Source organism: Leucoraja erinacea, chromosome 12 (genome assembly GCF_028641065.1).
Source record: "Leucoraja erinacea ecotype New England chromosome 12, Leri_hhj_1, whole genome shotgun sequence".
Lineage (NCBI taxonomy): Eukaryota > Metazoa > Chordata > Chondrichthyes > Rajiformes > Rajidae > Leucoraja > Leucoraja erinaceus.
Genome location: NC_073388.1, coordinates 25675201 through 25695132, shown reverse-complemented (window position 1 = coordinate 25695132; position 19932 = coordinate 25675201). Strand labels below are relative to the sequence as shown.

General features: G+C 39.5%; 1 protein-coding gene across 1 annotated transcript in view; it reads left to right on the top strand.

Moving 5' to 3' along the window:
* The window catches only part of LOC129702224 (protein POF1B-like), a 79436-nt gene extending 71952 nt beyond the window's left edge, over positions 1-7484 (top strand). Inside the window, exons 14-16 of the mRNA XM_055643879.1 lie at positions 3986-4053; positions 5952-6066; positions 6212-7484. Of these exons, the coding sequence (XP_055499854.1) occupies positions 3986-4053; positions 5952-6054 (171 nt within the window). The 3' untranslated portion in view covers positions 6055-6066; positions 6212-7484. The remainder of the gene's footprint in view (positions 1-3985; positions 4054-5951; positions 6067-6211) is intronic.
* The last annotated feature ends 12448 nt before the right edge of the window (positions 7485-19932 follow it).

Here is a 19932-nt window from a genome sequence, read left to right as displayed (position 1 = left end):
ATATTTAAAACGTTAAGCAAATATAAATGGTATAAAAACAAAAAAAAGTCCAGCAAGCTGGAGTAATGAGATATTTTAAATTTGTCAGTAGATTACTGCAGTAAGGTCAATCTGCATCACTTAATTCAGCATAGAATGTCAGTCTCTAGCTATCCTTCCATAATGAGACATTCTGGCATTATTAATACCCATTTTTTAAATGAACAAAACAGCCTTCAATATATATTTTTTAATATTTTTATTAGAAGTACAATAAAGTACAGTAATACACATCACATATATCTTATTACATTTGTTGTACCACTTCATATTTTGAGCTTTAAGAAATAAAAGAAGAAAAGTGAAAAAGAGTCGTGAAGGTGCAGGAAAGTGTTGGGAAAAGAAAGCCCCTTAGAAAAGAAGTTAGAGAAGGAAGTAAAGAAAGGAAATAGACCCTAGAAAGAAAAAAAAAAGAGAGAAACAATCGCTCTATTATAACACAAAACTCCGCAAAAAAGGATATACCAACCGTATATTTTAACCCCCCGTTACCAGATCCTGGCACCATTTATTTTTTAAATTACTATTGCACCTTATGCTTGTAATAGTTCCATAAATGCAGACCACGTCTTTTGGAAGTGGTCTGCTTTGCCTGCTAGGAGGAGTCTCATCTCTTCCAGGTGTAATGTTTCGAACATGTTTGAAATCCACATTTGTATTGTTGGTATATTTTCCCAGAATTTGAGTATAAGCTTTTTCCCCCATTATTAGCCCGTAATTAAGTAGGTTCTTTTGAAACGCGTTTAGTTCGGGGCTACCTTCCGTTATTCCAAAAATAATCCATTATGCTTTTGGTACAAGTTTTATTTTAAAATAATTTTGTGATGATTTCAAATATTTCGTTCCAGAATTTTTGGATTTTTATACAAAAAACAAAAGAGTGCGCTATGGTAGCTTCTTGAGACTGATATTTATCACAAATGGGTGAGACATTGGGGAAATGTTTATTTATTTTGGTTTTTGAATAGTATAGTCTATGTAATGTTTTGAATTGAATTAGAGTATGTCGTACGTTGATCGAGCATTTATGCACATATAGTGTTTATCCCAGCTCTGTTTTGAAATTTTTATAGCTAGTTATTGTTCCCAGTCTCTTCTAATACCATCAGTTGTAGGTATTTCTATATTTAAAATAGTGTTGTATAAGTATGATATTAGGTTTGCTGATTCAGCCTTTGTCTTCATTGCTTCATCCAGTAAGTCTGGAGGCATGTTATGATAGTCTTTTGTGTATTTTTTCAGATAGTCATGGATTTGAAGATATTTAAAATATTGATTATTTCTCAAATTATATTTCAGTTGTAATTGTTGAAATTATAATAATTTTCCAAATTCATACCAGTCTCCGAGCATTTTGATTCCCATTCTTTCCCATTGTGTAAATGATTTATCTACAGTAAAAGGTTTAAACGACGGATTATTGACTATTGGCATTAAAAGAGATAGATTTCTTAATTTTAGATTCTGCTTTATTTGTTTCCCAGTTCTAATTGTGCTATGTATAATTGGATTTTTATTGTAATTTTTGTTATTCAGATTCATTGGTGAGAGGAGAGTCGCTCCTGTATTACACGGAGAGCAGTCCTCTCTCTCCATTACAATCCTGCAGTCCTCTCTCTCCATTACAATCCAGTACAATATGAATCATATTTTTAATATTTACTGCCCAATTATAGTACATAAAGTTAGGGAGTGCTAGACCACCCATCTCTTTTGGTTTACTAAGGTGTGTTCTTTGTATTCTGTGGGATTTATAATCCCATACAAAATTTGTAATGTCTGTCCAATTTTTTGAAAAACTTTTTTGGAAGATATATAGGTATTGATTGAAATAAATATAGGATTTGTGGTAAAAAGATCATTTTTATAGCATTTATTCGACCTATTAAAGACATCGGGAGCGTTTTCCAGAATTTGATTAGATTATTTAGTTTCTTCAGTAAGGGATTATAATTGGCATTAAACATAGCATGATAGTTTCTAGTAATTTCTATCCCAAATATTTGAATTTTTCTGTGGCTATTTTAAAGGGGAATTTTAAGAGATGTGTTGAGTCTTTCGGTTTTATCGACATAATTTCACTTTTGTTCCAGTTTATTCTGTATACTGAGAAAGATCCAAAGTCTGCAATTAGATTTAATATGTTTGGTATACTGATTTGCGGTTTTGTGATGTACAGTAGTACATCGTCTGCATATAAAGATATTATGTTATCTGATTTTTTCAGCTAAAGGTTCAATTACCAGAGCAAATAACAGCGGTGATAATGAACATCCTTGTCTATTGCCCCTTGATAATTGGAATTTCGTAGATAGTATATTATTAGTTAATATTCTAGCCGTAGGTTTGTTATATAATAATTTAATCCATGCGATGAAGTTCTCTCCCATTTGAAATTTTTGCAATACTTTAATCACATAATCCCATTCTACTTGATCAAACGCTTTTTCTGCGTCCAATGAAATGATAGATAACTCTTGTTCTTGAGGTTTGTGTGAATGCATTATGTTAAGCAGACGTCTCAGGTTATTAAATGAGTGTCTCTTAGGTATAAATCCCGCTTGATCCTCGTTTATTAATTTACTAACTTATTTACTTAGTCTTCTAACTAGTGTTTTCGCTAATATTTTTTGATCCGTATTTAACAAAGCAATAGCTCTATATGAGCCTGGTTCTTCTATATCTTTATCTTTTTTTAAGTATTAATGTAATCGTTGATTCTGCTAGTGTTTCAGGTAAGATTTGTTCTTTAAAAGCATATGTATACATTTTCTATAAACGTGGTGTAACTATGTCGTAAAAACATTTATAAAATTCATTACTGAATCCGTCTGGTCCTGGTGTTTTTCCATTCTTTAGTGTGTTTATTGTGTCTTCTATTTCCTTAGATGTAATTTATGCTCCCAGTTCCTCTTGTTCCTTCAATTCTAGTTTTGGAAGGTTACAATGTCCAGGAATTCTGAAACTTTATTATTGTCTATTTGGATGTGTATAAATTCTGGTAAAATTGAGCAAATCTTTTATTGATATCATTGGGTAGTGTTAATAATTCCCCTCTATCTTCAATTTTATGAGAGCTACTAAGCATTTGTTGTTTTTGCAATAATTGCTGAGTTAGATCAAGCATACCTAAACACTTAAGCTTGGAGGGCCATTCTCAGGTTAGAGAGGGAGACAGCAGACAAAAGCAACTGTCAGCACTTCCATACATATTAAATGCTTCCTTGGAACCTACTTATAGGTGTAGTGATATTAAGAGAATGTTTGACAGCATTAGTGCATACATCTCTGCACATTTAGTGGCTCACGAGAATGAGAATACTGAAGCAGGTCTCAGCTGGACGGTTGTGACATTTTTCAACTTTAGTCAAAGGGCTATACCCTCTCTGGGCTATTACTAGAGAACCCAAGGCATCCACCTACCTCCTCTATGTGGGTGCCATTGTTAAGGATAGTTTCCTTGTAACCTATTCTCGCATCAATCATCTGCTCCTTTCAGCCCACTCCATCTTCTGTGGTAATCTCTGACCAACTGTTCAGTTAAGTTTCAGATCAATGTCACAATCAAGATACTGCCGAGGAGACTTTGACAAACAGTGAGATGACCAGGCTTCCTCTTGCTTGAAATGGTCATTTCTTGTCATGTATGAGGAAGTTATTCCAATTCTGTTGGAGGCTAGCATGGACAGTATTACTTAATTGAAACCAGGAGATAGATATTGTTTGGACAGGAAACAAATGCCTGAACCATAACAATTTTACTTTTCTCTGATGGGGTTCCTAAAGCAGGAAACCTATGGCAAGAATGTTTGATAACTGTTCTCAATCTAAAGGGAATATGCGCTGCTGGACATTGAATGATATTTTAAGAGTTCTCCAGCATAAAGATTTATGGCTGAAATTCCAAAAATGAATTATTCATAATTTACAATCTCCTTTTTTTTAGGAAATCATGAGACTCAGATCTTCACAACAAGGGTCCAACAATGTGACGCGCACCATCATCACAAAGCGGTAATGCATATTGACATTAGTTAAAAAGTGTATAATTATTGGATTACATCTGGCCTGTCAGCCATTCCTTTTAAAAAGTCAACAGTATTATTTTCCAAAACTGAAGTATACCAATCATAATTTGTTACTAGTTTAAGGCAATATAATTGTAATCTTGATAAAATAAAATCACTGGAAGATGTCACATTCTCTTGAGCTTTCAAATAAGACATACATGGGATATTTCACAGATATTGGGGAGATCTTAAGACTTTCCATGTGGAGGATGGAAATGTAATGGGACTGGATGTCCATGGTAAAGATAAAGAGATGGGAGGCCTAGAAATTGAAAATTATTCAAGAGTTGAAGAGCGTGTGAGGTGTCTCTGATGTAGGTGCGAAGGGACTATACAAGTGGGAATAGGATGGAATCAAGCCATGTGGATATGCGTTCAGTGGGGCAGGAGTCTGCCAGTTGTGGATTTTAGGGAGGAGGAGATAGAAGTGGGTTGTGCAGGTTGGGGTACAATAAGGTTGAAGGCTGTGGAGGGAAGATTGCCAGAGGTGATGAGATTAGAAACAGTCTGGGAGATGATGGTGTGGTGTTCATTCAGCGGGTCATGGACAAGGGGTTGGTATGAGGTGGTGTCCTAGAGCTGGCGACTGTCCTCAGCATGGCTGGTCTGGAGCTTTTTGAGATGTGGGTGCAGGGGTACAACGGTAGGGCCTCTGATAAGTTAGATGTGGGAATGATATTTTCTGCACCCCGGCTACCTGGAATCATGGATAGGATTCTCAAAACATTCAGGGCTAAGCCGAGATAAAATTTCTATGAGTTAGATAGAGCTCTAGGGGCTAGTGGAATCAAGGGATATGGGGAGAAGGCAGGCACGGGTTATTGATTGGGGACGATCAGCCATGATCACAATGAATGGCGGTGTTGGCTCGAAGGGCTGAATGGCCTCCTCCTGCATCTATTTTCTATTATTCTAATATGTAGTGCATGAATAAATTCTCCACCCAAGAGGGGTAGTAGGCTCATTCATAAAGTATCTTCAAAACAAACATCAATACATTTTTAGATATTAAGAGAATGAAAGGTCTGGGTTTATGCAGGGAAGTGGTGCTGAGGTTAAAAAAAGGAGAATTATTTGTGCTCAGATTAATAGGAGTAGTAGGAAAGTGGAGCCAAGTTGTCTAGTTTGTCTGATGTGTTTTAAGTGTATAACAAAGCTACTTGAAGTTGCATCTCAGCAATGGTACGATGAGGGAAACTTCAAGATACTACAATTAGAGTAGGGAAGTGATCCAAGAAACATAAGGACTGGAGGCAGTTACAAAGATGAAGGAAAGCTCTTAGTGGAATTTTAACATGAAGAAAACTTTAAATTGATTCTCTGGCGATTAAATCAACTTTTAAAACATTCAGAATCAAAGCAGGCCATTTTAATTTGATTAAATAAATATTGATATTCTAGTTTTTTTTTTAAATGTATAAATAAGGCTGCAATTTACCTGTGCTCTTTTCCAGTTGTCTGATGGTTTTGCAAAATAGCATGCACACTTAGTGTTATAATTGAACGAATAAAATCAGGGAAGTTCCTGACTCATTACGTTGCACTTTGTGTATACAGTGCAATGATTTGGGTTCTGAGAACATTGTGCTTCTGCCTTTATTTACTTTGAAAGGTTGAAGGTTTCAAGAAAATGTACTACACTTTTCCCTGTCAATGGACAAATTAACCAGAATAATCTTTAAATGGTGTCAATGTTAATCAAACAAGGGTTGCATGAAATATGTGCCAAAAATACATATTAATTTTTAATTTATTTTCCATTTTCTCTGTATTTTTCTCTTGAAATGTGAATTGTGGTCTTTGGCTCTTGAAGGATAATTTTACCCCTTGTTTACAATGCAGATACCTTGACTATCCTATTCTGGGCCTTTTACAAGACAGTAAACCTAAATCACCAAGTAAAGAACGAACGACTATTTTCTTTGAAAATAATAGAAGAAGGTAAATAAGAAAACAGGTGAGTTTTATATCATTTACTCTTAACTGTTGCATTACCAGAAGAGTGCTGATGAACTGTGTATTCTTTCTTAGCAAGCTTTTACAGGCAATGGACGTGTTTAAACTTGTTGATATTGAAGGTACTCTTGCTTGTATTTTCACAGTAGGTAAGGACTGAACCCTGGAGTAGCACTCCATGAAATCTATTCTCATTAGGAACATCTTTCGGCCTACTGAAGACTAATTGAATACATCGGGAAGTATTTACTATTTTTTGCCACCTAGGTTAATCAACATTTTAATTTTATGGTGTCCTTTCTTAGCCTTGATTAGCCACAAAACGTGGTATTTTGCGGGGGATCGGTATCAGTTTGTGTTAAACTGTTTATTTTTTAAATGTATTGTTGAAGACTTAAGGTGTGAGGATTTTTGCTATTTTACCTTTTAATATTAGAATTAAATTAAATTGCATATTAGACTTAAAGGTGGTTGGTATGAAGAATAGAGCATGAAAATTGAAAAATAAATTAAATGCAAGCTAAACCACTGTCTAGTTGATGAGTGGGTGCTTTTTATCTGCATATTGAATTGTGATGTTTGTTTATCCTGTATATTATATGAAAGGCATTTTCCACTATACTTAGTGTGCCAGTTTCACTTGAACAGCAATGATTTAGTAGCAATACACAAGAGCCTTTTATTTGTGATTGTTCTCATTTCCATGTACATATACTTAAGTATAGGTACACTAAAGACAAGAAACATTACCAGTGATGGATGAAATATTTTATAATAATGGATTACCTTTTGTTCTGAAATAATTTTGTAATTTAACTGTGGATTATTGACATTGCAAATATATATTTTAAAATGTATAAAATTGCGATAAGACTTAAAGAGTGCTCTCTGAAAATTAAATCATCCTAATTGATTGTGTCCAGAAATAATTTCGACCATTCATTTTTAGCAATATCTGCTCATCAGTCTGTTCCATTCAAAACATGTTTGTAGGACATAAAGAAACTCTGATTCAAATGGATGAAACTGATCATTAAGTACAGTGTTAATTTTAATCTTTATACTTTATGGCTGAAGTAATTATTCCCAGTGCGCTTTTTTTTAGTGCAATAAGCAACTTTGAAATTATGGCGCTAGACCTTCTTGTTAGTATTGTGACCAAATATGTATATGTCTCAACTTTCTTATTGAACATTGGGGTTATAAACTGTACTGCACACAACCATTAGCGTTTTATTCCATTATACATTCTGGGGTACAATAAATTACTTTGTTGTACGTTAATGCAAGTGGATACATTTCTGTATTCCTTGAATGGTTCAAGGCTATCATTACAATTGAAAAATGCAGCCAAGACCGCAGAACAAATCTATATGTATCCATGCAATTTAACAAAAAAATAAAAAAAATAGATAAATAGTCTTTTGTCCAGAATCATTACTTGTTCAGTACTTTACTTTTAGGTCATAGTGCGAACACTAGGCCTGGGCTGTTAGAATACTTTAGCCTTGTGGTACAAAGGCAGAAACATTCGACATCACTAAATAGAGTATATTGGAAGACATTTGGCATCCATGGAGAATGAGGAGATGTACAGCTGCGTGGAAAACCTAAAAGGTGTTTGCATATAGTTGACATTAGAGAGCTGCTTTGTAGGTGGACAGAGTCTGGGAAATGAAGTGTTTTATTTGCACATTTAGTGCAGATGCCAACTATCAATCAGCTACTACAATTCTCAAAAACATCACTGCATGAATCATAAGCAACTATTTTTGCTACATTAATAACCATTTGTTCTAATATTAACCATAATAGGTTGTGTACAAAGATCCTAGAGGAGCAAGATAGACCACTCCTCCGAAATCCAATGGACTGACGTGTAGTACGTGACGGAACGTCACGGCCGCCATTTTTTAATGCGACACGCGACTTCCGGTATGCCACCCGCTGAAATCCAAAGCAAAGATTATAGAGCTCCGCTATAATCTTTGATCCAAAGCAAAGATCCTCGAGTATCTTATAGAGGGAACAGCCCCCTTCTTTGTGTAGTTTCCCTTGCATTGTATTGTGCAGTTTCCCTTGTATTGCTTTAACACACACTGCACAAAATTAAATTTAACGTATACATATTTTATATATTTATATAAATGTGTGTCTGTGTGTGAGAGGCAAGTTAGGATTAATTAAGTTTATTCTCATGGATCTGAAGCAACTTTGATTTAAATAATCACTATTAATTTATTTGTCTTGTAAGATGATATACATAAACCATAAAGGCAATTATATAATTATAGTAATAATATATATATGCATAATTATAGTAATAATATATATATGCATATTTATACACACATATATATACACATACATATACACACACATACATATATATACATACGTATACACATATGCACACATACAAATACACGCATACATATGGATACATTTATATGCATACATACACACATATAAACATATATATACATACATATACACATATACATATACATGCATATATACACATACATGCATATATACACATACATATATATTTATACATATGATCATTTTCCAACGATCAATAGATTTACAATCAGTTCCTGTGGATTGGAGGATAGCTAATGCTATCCCACTCTTCAAGAAAGGAGCGAGAGAGAAAACGGGGAATTACAGACCAGTTAGCCTGACTTTGGTGGTGTGAAAGATGCTGGAGTCAATTATTAAAGATGTAATAATGGGGCATTTGGATAGCAGTAAAAGGATTAGTCCAAGTCAACGTGGATTTATGATTTTACAATGCATTTAAGCCTCTCCCATTTTTATGAGATGCATTCCTGGAATATGTAGGAAGTTTATTGTAACCTAGTGCTACATGCCTGAACAATGGATGATATATCACTTAAATGCAATTGTTTTCAGTTGTGTGGAGAGGCCTGTATATTGAAGATGCTTTTTGCCTCTAATATGTCAATTTACCTTAAATGTAGAAGAGCTTATTAAAATCTTCTTACAAAGACCATTAAGTATTTTCTTTCTATCCTCTTTTGGACCCAAGGCATAGCAGAGCTGCCAAATCTCACGAAGAGGTAAGGGAGGGAGAGATGGAAGGGAGGGAGAGAGGGAAGGGAGGAAGATCAAGAGAAGAGAGGGGGAGAGAGAGAGATCGAGAGAAGAGAGGGGAGCGAGAGATCGAGAGAAGAGAGGGAGAAGGGGGAGAGGGAGAAGGGGGGGGAGGGAGAAGGGGAAAAGGGGGGACAGGGAGAAGGGGACAGGGAGAAGGGGGGAGAGGGAGAAGGGGGAGGGAGAAGGGGAGAGAAGGGGAAAAGGGGGAGAGGGAGAAGGGTGACAGGGAGAAGGGGGAGAGGGAGAGTGGAACGATAGCACATTATAACGCGCAGCCGTCCCATTCCGACCAAAGATTATAGAGCAGAGCTCCACTAGTATCTTTGATTGCAGCCGCCGCCGCCACCGAACCCCCTGGCCCACCATTGCACCCAAAGATGATAGAGCAGAGTTGTATAATATTTGATTGCACCCTTCTTCACGGCGGGCTTGTGATCTTTGCTTGTGATGTCTTGACAATTCGCGGGATATAATCGGTAACAGCCGCCCATTCTCGGACTTGAATCTGAGCTCGAAAAATCTCCTGGTCACTGGGCCTAATGTGTCCCGCGGGCCATATTGTGGAGACCAATCCCTTACAAGAACAAAACCAAAAACGTACAGAAGTGTTAAAATTGTCTTTATTATTATGGTAAGTAAAGATCTATTAAAAATAAGTCTAATAACTTTCTAATGTACCGACAAACCTAGTTTCCCAATGGCCGTTGATGGGAGAACAGAAAATAACATTTTCACGACAGAATATCGACTGAAAATAATAAAAATATTTTCTCATCTTTCTTTTTTATTGGGGAACCTAAAGAATGACAGGTCGGGTCGTTTAGATTTACGATTTAGATTTAATAATATATATATATATATTAGACTCAGTGGAACCCATTGGGTTCTATGTTCACATGGGAGGGCTGGTCCACCAATGCAATATTCCACCTCTTGACCAATTCCAATATTGTGGCCAGTGGGGCCAGGGGGTGGGGTGGGGGGGGGGGGGGGGGGGGGGGGGGGGGCTTTCTGGAGCACTAGTATGGGCGTTGAGAGCTGAAGGGACTGGTTTCCAGAGGAATAGTATGGACATTGTGGGCCAAATAGATTTTTGGGGTGGCAGCTCACTCATGGCTGGTGGGCTGGCAGTTGACTCACGGCTATTCCTTGAGATTCCATTTCAAGCAGAGTGCAAGGCCACTAAATTCAAGTGCAGTTTCTTACCACTTCAAGCAGGGTGCAAGGCCACTAAATTCAAGTGCAGTTTCATACCACTTCTAGCAGGGCACAAGGCCACCACATTCAAGTGCAGTTTCCGACCACTTCAAGCAGGGTGCAAGGCCACCACATTCAAATGCAGTTTCATACCATTTCAAGCATGGTGAAACCACCATAAAACCACACCAAACACCACAGCCGTAAGTGGTAGAGTTTTATCTAAAATCAATATACAGTGCAAACAGGAAATTGTCAAGTTTAGACCACCAACCATTTGCAGTGCTTTTACTTCAACCCAACCCCCCACCAACCATTTGCAGTGGTTTTACTTCATCCCAAACCTCCACCAATCATTTGCAGTGCTTTGACTTCAACCCAACCTCCCCCCCCCCCACCGACCATTTGCAGTGCTTTGACTTCAACCCAACCTCCCCCCCCCCCCCCCCCACCGACCATTTGCAGTGCTATTACTTCAACCCAACCCCCCACCAACCGTTTGCAGTAATTGTACCTCAACCCAACCCTCCCACCAACCATTTGTAGTGCTTTTACTTTAAACCAACCACATTTTCATTTTTAAACCACATTAAGGGCACTCGAGGTCAGTAAAACCACACTCATAGTTTAGGAGACGTGTTCAGTGTTATTCACAGCTCAGACTGGGAGACGTGACCCTCTCACTTCCCCCATCTTGCAGACTGACTGAGGCACAACACTTCCGGGTTTTATAGTCCCTCCCCCCTCCCACCAGCATGGGCAGCAGAGAGAATCGCAACATTTTTTAAACATTAATAACTTTTATTTTTCATCGATGGGAAAAATCCTCTTGTCCTGCGCAGTGGAGGGGGACTCCGAGTAAGATGGGCAAAAATCACAGCCGTAAGTGGCAGTTTTTTTTTTCTAAAATCATGAAACAGAAAAACAGGAAGTGGTCAAGATCAGACTTTTAGTAATATACTAGACCAAGTGCAGACCTGTTGGGTCTGTTCCTCCAACGTCCGGTTGTGGTGGAGGGGCGAGGGGGGCGGCATGCGGTGTCACACGCACTATCCACCCCCACACTAACTACTCCCCCTTGATATTATATTAATATTATTAAGAGTGAGGGCAGAGAAAGAATGGGGAGAGACAGAGGGAGAGGGGCAGAGGGAGAGGGGGTGGAGGGGAGAGAGAGAGATGGGAGGAGGGAGGGGGGCTCAGATGGTGGTGGAGGGGTTTTAGGGGAGGGAGGGCAGGGGGGTGGGGGGAGGAGAGAGAGGGGGGAGAGAGAGGGTGGGAGGGGGAGAGGAAGGGAGGGAGGAGGGGGGGGTAGGGCCGCCCAGCAGCTTTCGGCCTCAGACCGTTTTGTGAACAACTTTATTAAAATTTTGGGGCAATCAAATTTAGAGGAGTCGATTTGTGAAATTTGTAGGTTAAATCGCTACCGAAATATGTAAAAAATCTCAGCGTATTCGTGTCTGGTTTTTGAGAAAATACGTTTCAAAGGCAAAATGACATACACCCACACACAGAGTTTTAATATATTATATATATATATTTACAGCAATCTTGCACAAAGAAAGATTAATAATTCCTCTTTGTGCCACCATAATGTAATAAACATGCACTAGCCTTCCAGTGGAACTGGTCTGAATATTTTTAAGGCAGAGGTGGATAAGATTGTCAATATGCAAGAAAGTAAAGATTAAGAAAGACGGGTAGGAAAGTGATGATGATGTTACAATAAAACCAGCCATGATCTTATTGAATGTCAGAGCGGGTTCAATGTGTCAAGAGAGTTACATTTAGTCCTAAATCATATACTTAATGGATTGTGGAGGCATGCTGCTTGGCTATAGCACTGGTTATTGCTGTTGCACAGTTTGCCACTGCTACAGGTTAGATGGTTTTCATTGAAGAGGAAATAATCTTAATATGAAATTGTTTGAGAAAGGGAGCAATGTGAAAAGGCTCTATTTAAATGTCCCCAAAGCATGAACCCTGCAATTACATTTATTTTCAATTGAAAACTGTTGGTGTGGATAGCGTTCATAGGGGAATTTTCCAAAATAAAACCTGAACAACCCGTCAACCAAAATTGCACATATATAAATAGGTTTTTAAAAATTCATTCATGTAGCTGAAAGATATTATCTAACATTAATGACCAGTCAACAATCCAATCATTATAGTTGCAGCTTTAAGTCTATTACATTTGCAAAATTATTTGTGTATCTCTTTCACACACAATGGACATCAGCTCATCCTTGCTCTAATGTAATTCTCTACAATTTATATTACAATTGAGTAAATTATATTAGTTCTTTTTTACACAGTATGATCTCAGCTTTTCTACATAGCATGATATTGTAAACATGCTCGGCTCAATTAGCTTAACCTGCCTAAATATTTAAGAAATGTATCTAATTCACCCCACCCTTCACAGAATGCTTTGAAAACCAAAAATTCTCATAACCCGTTCTTCTGGTTTTTACTAAATCTATTTGAACAAACTTTTTGACAATCGTAAGGCCAATTTGTTTTTCACATTTCATTTATCATAATTCCGAATGCAACTCCAATAGTACAATCACCTAGCAACACACCCAATGTAAAATTAATAATGTCCAACTGTTGCGGTTCCCTTGGATAAGTTTACAAAGCAAACAGTTGCTTTGATTTATTGTGGCTGTGATGGTGTCAGGTTTAAATTATAAAGCTTTGTTGCAGCTTGACCACTTTCTTTGCAACTTGTCAATGCAAAATGCAGAAGGGCAACATGAATGTGCTGCATGAACAATTGTATGTATAACATATTTTCACCTCCAAGTTACCTAATTGCTAAAAGGAATCAGGATTGTTGAAGAGTGAATAGCATGTTTTAATTGGAAGTTTGCTATAACATTAGAATTGACTGTGTGCAAAATATGCCAAATAATTATTTACTTGATTTTCATATAGCTCACAATCTTGTCTGTGTTCACATGATTTTCGCATCTGCAGTCTCATGAGTAAAAAAGATAGAGGAACAGATATGTAGACAGCTTACAGAAAGATGCAAAAGCAACAGTAGTGGGAGTGTAGTGGGAGCACTGCACACAAATCCTGATATTTCTGTTAGTTATGAGGATCAATTGAGTTTGAGGAGAACTGTGATATATTGCCTTAATTAAAGTATTACATACAGCAACAGTGACATGTTAATTTTAGAAGTCCACCACCTTGTGTCGAACAAAAGTATTGCTCTGTTTAGTGTCCTTCACACATTCCAGCACGATTTATGGAACTTTACAATAATGCAAAGCTACACAAAATAAACATCTGGCCTCACTAGCTCCACAATCACAAATCTCAATGCCAATCCACAATTGACCAAGTTTCTGCCCTGATTCCCCAAAGAACACAACTTCCCAAAATCTGATGCCCCTAATCCTCCAAATAGAGGCCTTGATCTGCACCCTACTCCCAAACCATTTACGGGACTGATCCTTAAGGCGAGATTGAACATCCCACCTCAACCCCAAGTCCAAATCCTAAATGGGTTCTCGGACCACCAACCCCGTCTCCATTAATTGCAAAATGAAGGATTTTTTTTACGTTGAATTAATACATGTATCTATCTATACATAACTAAAACACGGATCTTGTTATCTTCCGGTTTGCGCGGTCATTCTATTTGGGCAAAAACGGTACACAATAGCGCTACGATTTTTCGCCAGCGTACTCACCGTTCTCCTCTGCTGCGATTGCACCAAGTTTAGTTCTGATCGGTGGTCTAATGAAAAAGTCAGCGAGATTTAAAACTCGCGCGTGCGCAAATCGATCTACTTTCCTGCCAGTCAGAGCCACGTGGATTGGTCTTTTCTCCTTTCATTCCGCGGGACGGTCCGCCCCTTCCTTCTCCATCGCGTCTTTAATGGAGCTGAGGGAGGCTCTGGATGACCGGTGGAGGTCTCCAACCAGACACAGTTTTCAGAGGGACCGGAGTCGGAGATATTGCCAAATGGAAAACGGAGACTGAACCTGGCAGAGAGGCCCAGTGCCCGCTATGAGTCCACCAGCCCCTTCCCCTCTGGTCCCCCTCGCTGTTTCCTGCCCCCCTCTCCCCCACACCCCCTGTCTTTTCTCCAAGCCCTCTCCCCTCCCTCCCGCCCACACACACCCCCTCCCCTCCACACCTTCCCCCCTCCCTTGCCTCCCTTGCCTCCAAACTCCACCCGCGGGGCCCACCGCTTCACCCCCCCACCCCCCCCCCCCCCCACACCTTTCCCTCCCGCCCCCCCCCCCCCCCACCCCCCCCCTCTCCCTTCACCTCACACCCCTCCCCCACCCCACAACCCCCTCCTCCCACAAACCCATCTGCCCACATACCCCCCCCCCCATAACCCCCTCTCCCTGGCCACACAACTCTCCCCCTCCACCCACCCTCTCCGGCTCCATAACGCCCGCTGCCCCCCCCCCCCCCACTCCACTTCACTACCCCCCACAAGCCCCCCGCCCACACCGCTCCCCCAACATCCCTCCTCCCCAACAAACCCCCTCCGCCCCACACCCCCCCTGCCCCCACAACACCCCCCACCCCCTCCAGCTCACACTCCTCACCCCCACCCCTCTCCCCACACACACACACCTTTCCACACACACCCCCTCTCCTCCCCATCACACATCCTCTCCCCACACCCCTCCCTCTCCCCACACACACCCCTCTCCCCAAACACACCCTCTCTCCCCCACATACCTCTTCCCCCCCTCCCCACACCCCTCCCTCTCCCCACATCATGCTTATCAATCATTTATCTTGTTCTGCTTTAAAAATATGCTTTTTGAGCAAATGCGTTCCAAAGTCTCAATGTTCAAAATAATGTCACCTTATCTGCTTGAACATTTTAACTCTGCTTCCCATTTAAACCTCTCTGGCATGTACCTCCTACATTGTCAGAGTGAGGCCACATGCAAACTGGAGGAACAACACCTCACATTCAGGTTGAGTCGCATACAGCCCAGTGGTATGAACACTGAGTTCTCCCCCTATGACAATCAGTTTGAAGAAGTATTCCAGCTTGAAATTTTACCTATGTCTTTGAGATGCTGCTTGACCCACAGTTACTGCAGAACTTTCTGTTCCAAACAAACACCAATCACCAGTTACCAACAAATGCAAGCTAATGGTTAAAAGGAGACCAACTTGAAAATGGAGACACAGAGATTGGGGTAAAAAACAAGCTGCTGGAAGAACTTAGTAGGTCAGGAACCATCTGAAGTGGGTAGTGGACTGATGACATTTCAGGTTAGTACTCCTCATCTGGAGTATGAGGCCTCTCATTAAAAAAAAAACAGCAAATGCACATATACAGGTTTTGTCTTCAGAAAAAGTGTAATTAGAATATTGACCATTAGTAGATACCTTTATTCGTGGTTCAAACCTATATGACCTGTGGAGCCGTTTGGTATAGAGGTCACAGGTTTAGGAAGTAGTCTGGGTGAGTACATGCATTTTATAGATAGGATACACCATAGCCGTTGTGTGCCAATGCTTAGGATGTTAATATGGAGCTAATGAAGGAGGCTGCTTTGCCCTGGATGCTGTTGAACCTCTTGAGAGTTGTTAGCCCTGTACACATCCAGGCAAATGGAGTCTATTCCTTCACTCCTGCTTTGAAAATGATGGACTTCCAACAACCACAACCATCTTCTCATATGAGCCATGACCCCAACCCTTCTTCCCTTGATACCTATTGACCTCAGTTTTACAGCACTCCATGATGCCACATATTAAACAACAGTTGGTCTCCTCCTCAACTGTATATCTGCAATTCTTCTATAACCTAACATAGTTAGCAACTGTTAACATTCAGGAGATGATTTAAAACAGTTTTGTCATTACATTAAAAAATAACTTTAGATCTTTAAGTTTTAACGGAATTGTTTATTACATTGACAGGCATTTATAATCAGTATATTAACGCCAGAAATTTAGGAGCAATAGATGAGATATGATCCCCCCCCCCATATATTTGTACCATTAGTAGGTGATCCCTAAGGCAGGGACTGGAGCTTAGTCATCAGCAAAACAGAATCATCGAGCCAAAATAAGCGCTTTGCTCCAAACCTTCTATGCCAACCAAGTTACCAAACCAAGCATGTTCCGCTTGGTTGCATCTGGTCCAGATCCACCCAAACCTTTTCTATCCATATACCTCATTAAGTGTATTTTAAAAGTCGTAATTGTACCCGCCCCTACCACTTCCTCTGGCATTTGTTCCATATACACACCGCTCTGTATGAAGACGATGCCCCTCGGGTCCTTTCAAAATCGTTCCCCTCTCACCTTTAAGCTATACCCACAAATTTTGACTCCCTACACAGCAAAGACTGGCTGTTCCCCTCATCTATCAACCTTGTGATGTTATATACTCTATAGCTCACCCCTCAATCTGCTACGCTCCAAGGGAAAAAAGGACTTTGCCTATCCAGCCTCTCCTTATTACTCAGGCATTCCAGACCCGTCTACATCCTTGTGCAGTCTTTCCAGTTTATTGATATATTTCCTAAAGCAAGGCGACCAGAACGGTATACAGTATTCCAAATGTACCAGAATCCAATGGCCAGTTTCTGGACTGTGAATGTTAAATAAAATATACAGTGCATCATATATTTCATACAACTTACAGATTTGAACAAGAACACAATGACATTTCCATACTCTTCATTAATATTTAGTTATGCTTGTGTTAAATGCAGGTTCACTTTTCCATCCTGATGGTACAATTACGTAACAATCGGAAATAAATGACCATGTGCTTTCAGTTTGATCACAGGTTGCATGGAGACTGAGAGCCTGCTGGAGAAGTATAGGATTGAATACAAATTCATATTCACACTGCAAACCATTATCTACTGTAAGCTCCAGTCAGAAGTAAATGATAAAGAGATCAACTGCATCATAGGAATAAAAGCAAAGGAATTAGTAGGTGGACCCGGTCATTCAAAATTCAAACATCAAGAAGTGAAAAGATTAAAGCAAGATGAACTGAACCGGAGGACTAATGCAAATGCCTTATTTGTTGGGGATTCCAATATTAGATATCCTGACAGGAAATTTATTCATTACAACCATACTAATCCTTTTTCTATTTCTGGAATCATCGTATTGGAATGTAGTTTCAAGGGGATACTATTGTTTGGGGGAAGTAAACTGAGACGGCAGTGATGCAGTGGGTCAGTGTTGCTGCCTCACTGCTCCGGAGACCCGTGCTTTATGCTGGGTGCTATCTATGTGCACATTTCCCCTGTGAATTGGTAATTTCTAGTGTAGTGATCTTCCACAACACAATCCTGGACTGCGCTGTGTTACTTAACAGGCATAAGCACCTTTGAACTATTGCTGACTCCTCTCACAACATTTCACTCATTTAGTTTAGTTTCATCTCCCCAATACTGATGAATCACAACCTTTGACTGCATCTGCTTGTATTTTCACGTTTTTGGATGAAGTGCTTCAAAGAAGAAAAATATCATAGTTTGGGATTGAAATGGGAACATGGGTAACAAATTAGCCATGTGGTCATAAGCAATGAATTATCTTGAATGAAGTGGTTTCCAAATGGGGCTCTGGCACAAGTAGATGTCCTGCGTTTGATCCCCTTTTGTTCAATACAGTCATTCATGAATAGGAAAACAACATTGGTACTAACTTGTAAAACTACCTGGAGAGTGTTGCTGCCTCACTGCTCCGGAGGACCCGTGCTTTATGCTGGGTGCTATCTATGTGCACATTTCCCCTGTGAATTGGTAATTTCTAGTGTAGTGATCTTCCACAACACAATCCTGGACTGCGCTGTGTTACTTAACAGGCATAAGCACCTTTGAACTATTGCTGACTCCTCTCACAACATTTCACTCATTTAGTTTAGTTTCATCTCCCCAATACTGATGAATCACAACCTTTGACTGCATCTGCTTGTATTTTCACGTTTTTGGATGAAGTGCTTCAAAGAAGAAAAATATCATAGTTTGGGATTGAAATGGGAACATGGGTAACAAATTAGCCATGTGGTCATAAGCAATGAATTATCTTGAATGAAGTGGTTTCCAAATGGGGCTCTGGCACAAGTAGATGTCCTGCGTTTGATCCCCTTTTGTTCAATACAGTCATTCATGAATAGGAAAACAACATTGGTACTAACTTGTAAACTACCTGGAGCTAATAGATTGCAGATTAATTTTATGGATCCAAGATTAGGTAATAATCTTAAATATAGACTAATATGCAGCTGCACCCAGGTATATTCAGAAATAATATGAAATATTACAGGTGTACATCAATTAAGAAAGATGGACCCTAAACGGTGATGCTCTCAAGTAACATCAATACAGTGCCACAAGAACAAACTAGTTGTGATGGGTCAATGTAAGTGTTATCAAATGACTCCCAAATCACATTTCTTTCCTGTGTCAGATGGGAAATTTGGCAATGGGTTGAAATCACCCCATGCTGATAATTAGTGTTAAAAAAAAAAAAAGATGTCTATAGCACAAAAGTGGATTTCACCTATTTTTGGATCAATTTACGAGCACCATATTTTGCCTTAATGTCTTAACAACCGTCACCAAAATGATTTGCTAAACTAAGGCGACTTCATGAAGACATTTCTCTCATGCTTTTCTTCTTGTAATTATTACGTTGACATGCATTCCCAGATAGAAGGGATTGCCTGAAGGAGATAAACGCACAAAGAGCATTGGGCAGCATGGTGCACAGCGGTAGAGCTACTGCCTTACAGCGCCAGAGACCCAGGTTCAATCCCGACTACGGGTGCTGTCTACGGATTTTGTACGTTCTCCCTGTGACCTGCGTGGGTTTCTCAGAGATCTTCGGTTTCCTCCCACACTCCAAAGACATGCAGGTTTGTAGGTTAATTGGCTTGGTACAAAAAATGTAAAAATTGTCCCTAGTGTATGTAGGATAGGCTAATTTAAGGGGATCACTTGTCGGTGTGGACTCAGTGAGCAGAAGGGCTCCTTTCTGTATCTTCAAAATAAAAACAAGTGGTGGAGGGTGCCTAGAGACAACTGGGATAAAGATGGAAAACCCTGAGGGAAGGGGAAAAAAATGGATATGTTTAAAAAAAGATCTGAATTAAGATCATCAAGAAGCATGGGGCTTCTTGATGCAATGCTATTAGATCTCCTGCCATGATTGGACTCCTCCATGATAATCTTTGGTGCTACAGACAGTTGCATCTGGCATGCCGATGCTGGAATTCTGGTTTGTGCTGCCTCTCTGCAAAGGGGAACACATGAAAATCAATACTGAGGAGCTTATGAAGAGGAAATGATAACCCAGTAATGACCATGAGTTTGATTCACAAACTGGTGTGACATACTCCTTTGTTTAACTGTCATTCGCAATCGTTACCTTCAATGTTTTGTTCCAAGTTTTGTTTGTACTTCAGAAAAACACACCGCACGTTTAAGACATTATAATGTGCGAATCAGTAGAATACACACACCTACGTTTAAATTTCTGATGGTCTAGATTTCACCACTTTAAGTACAAAATGCC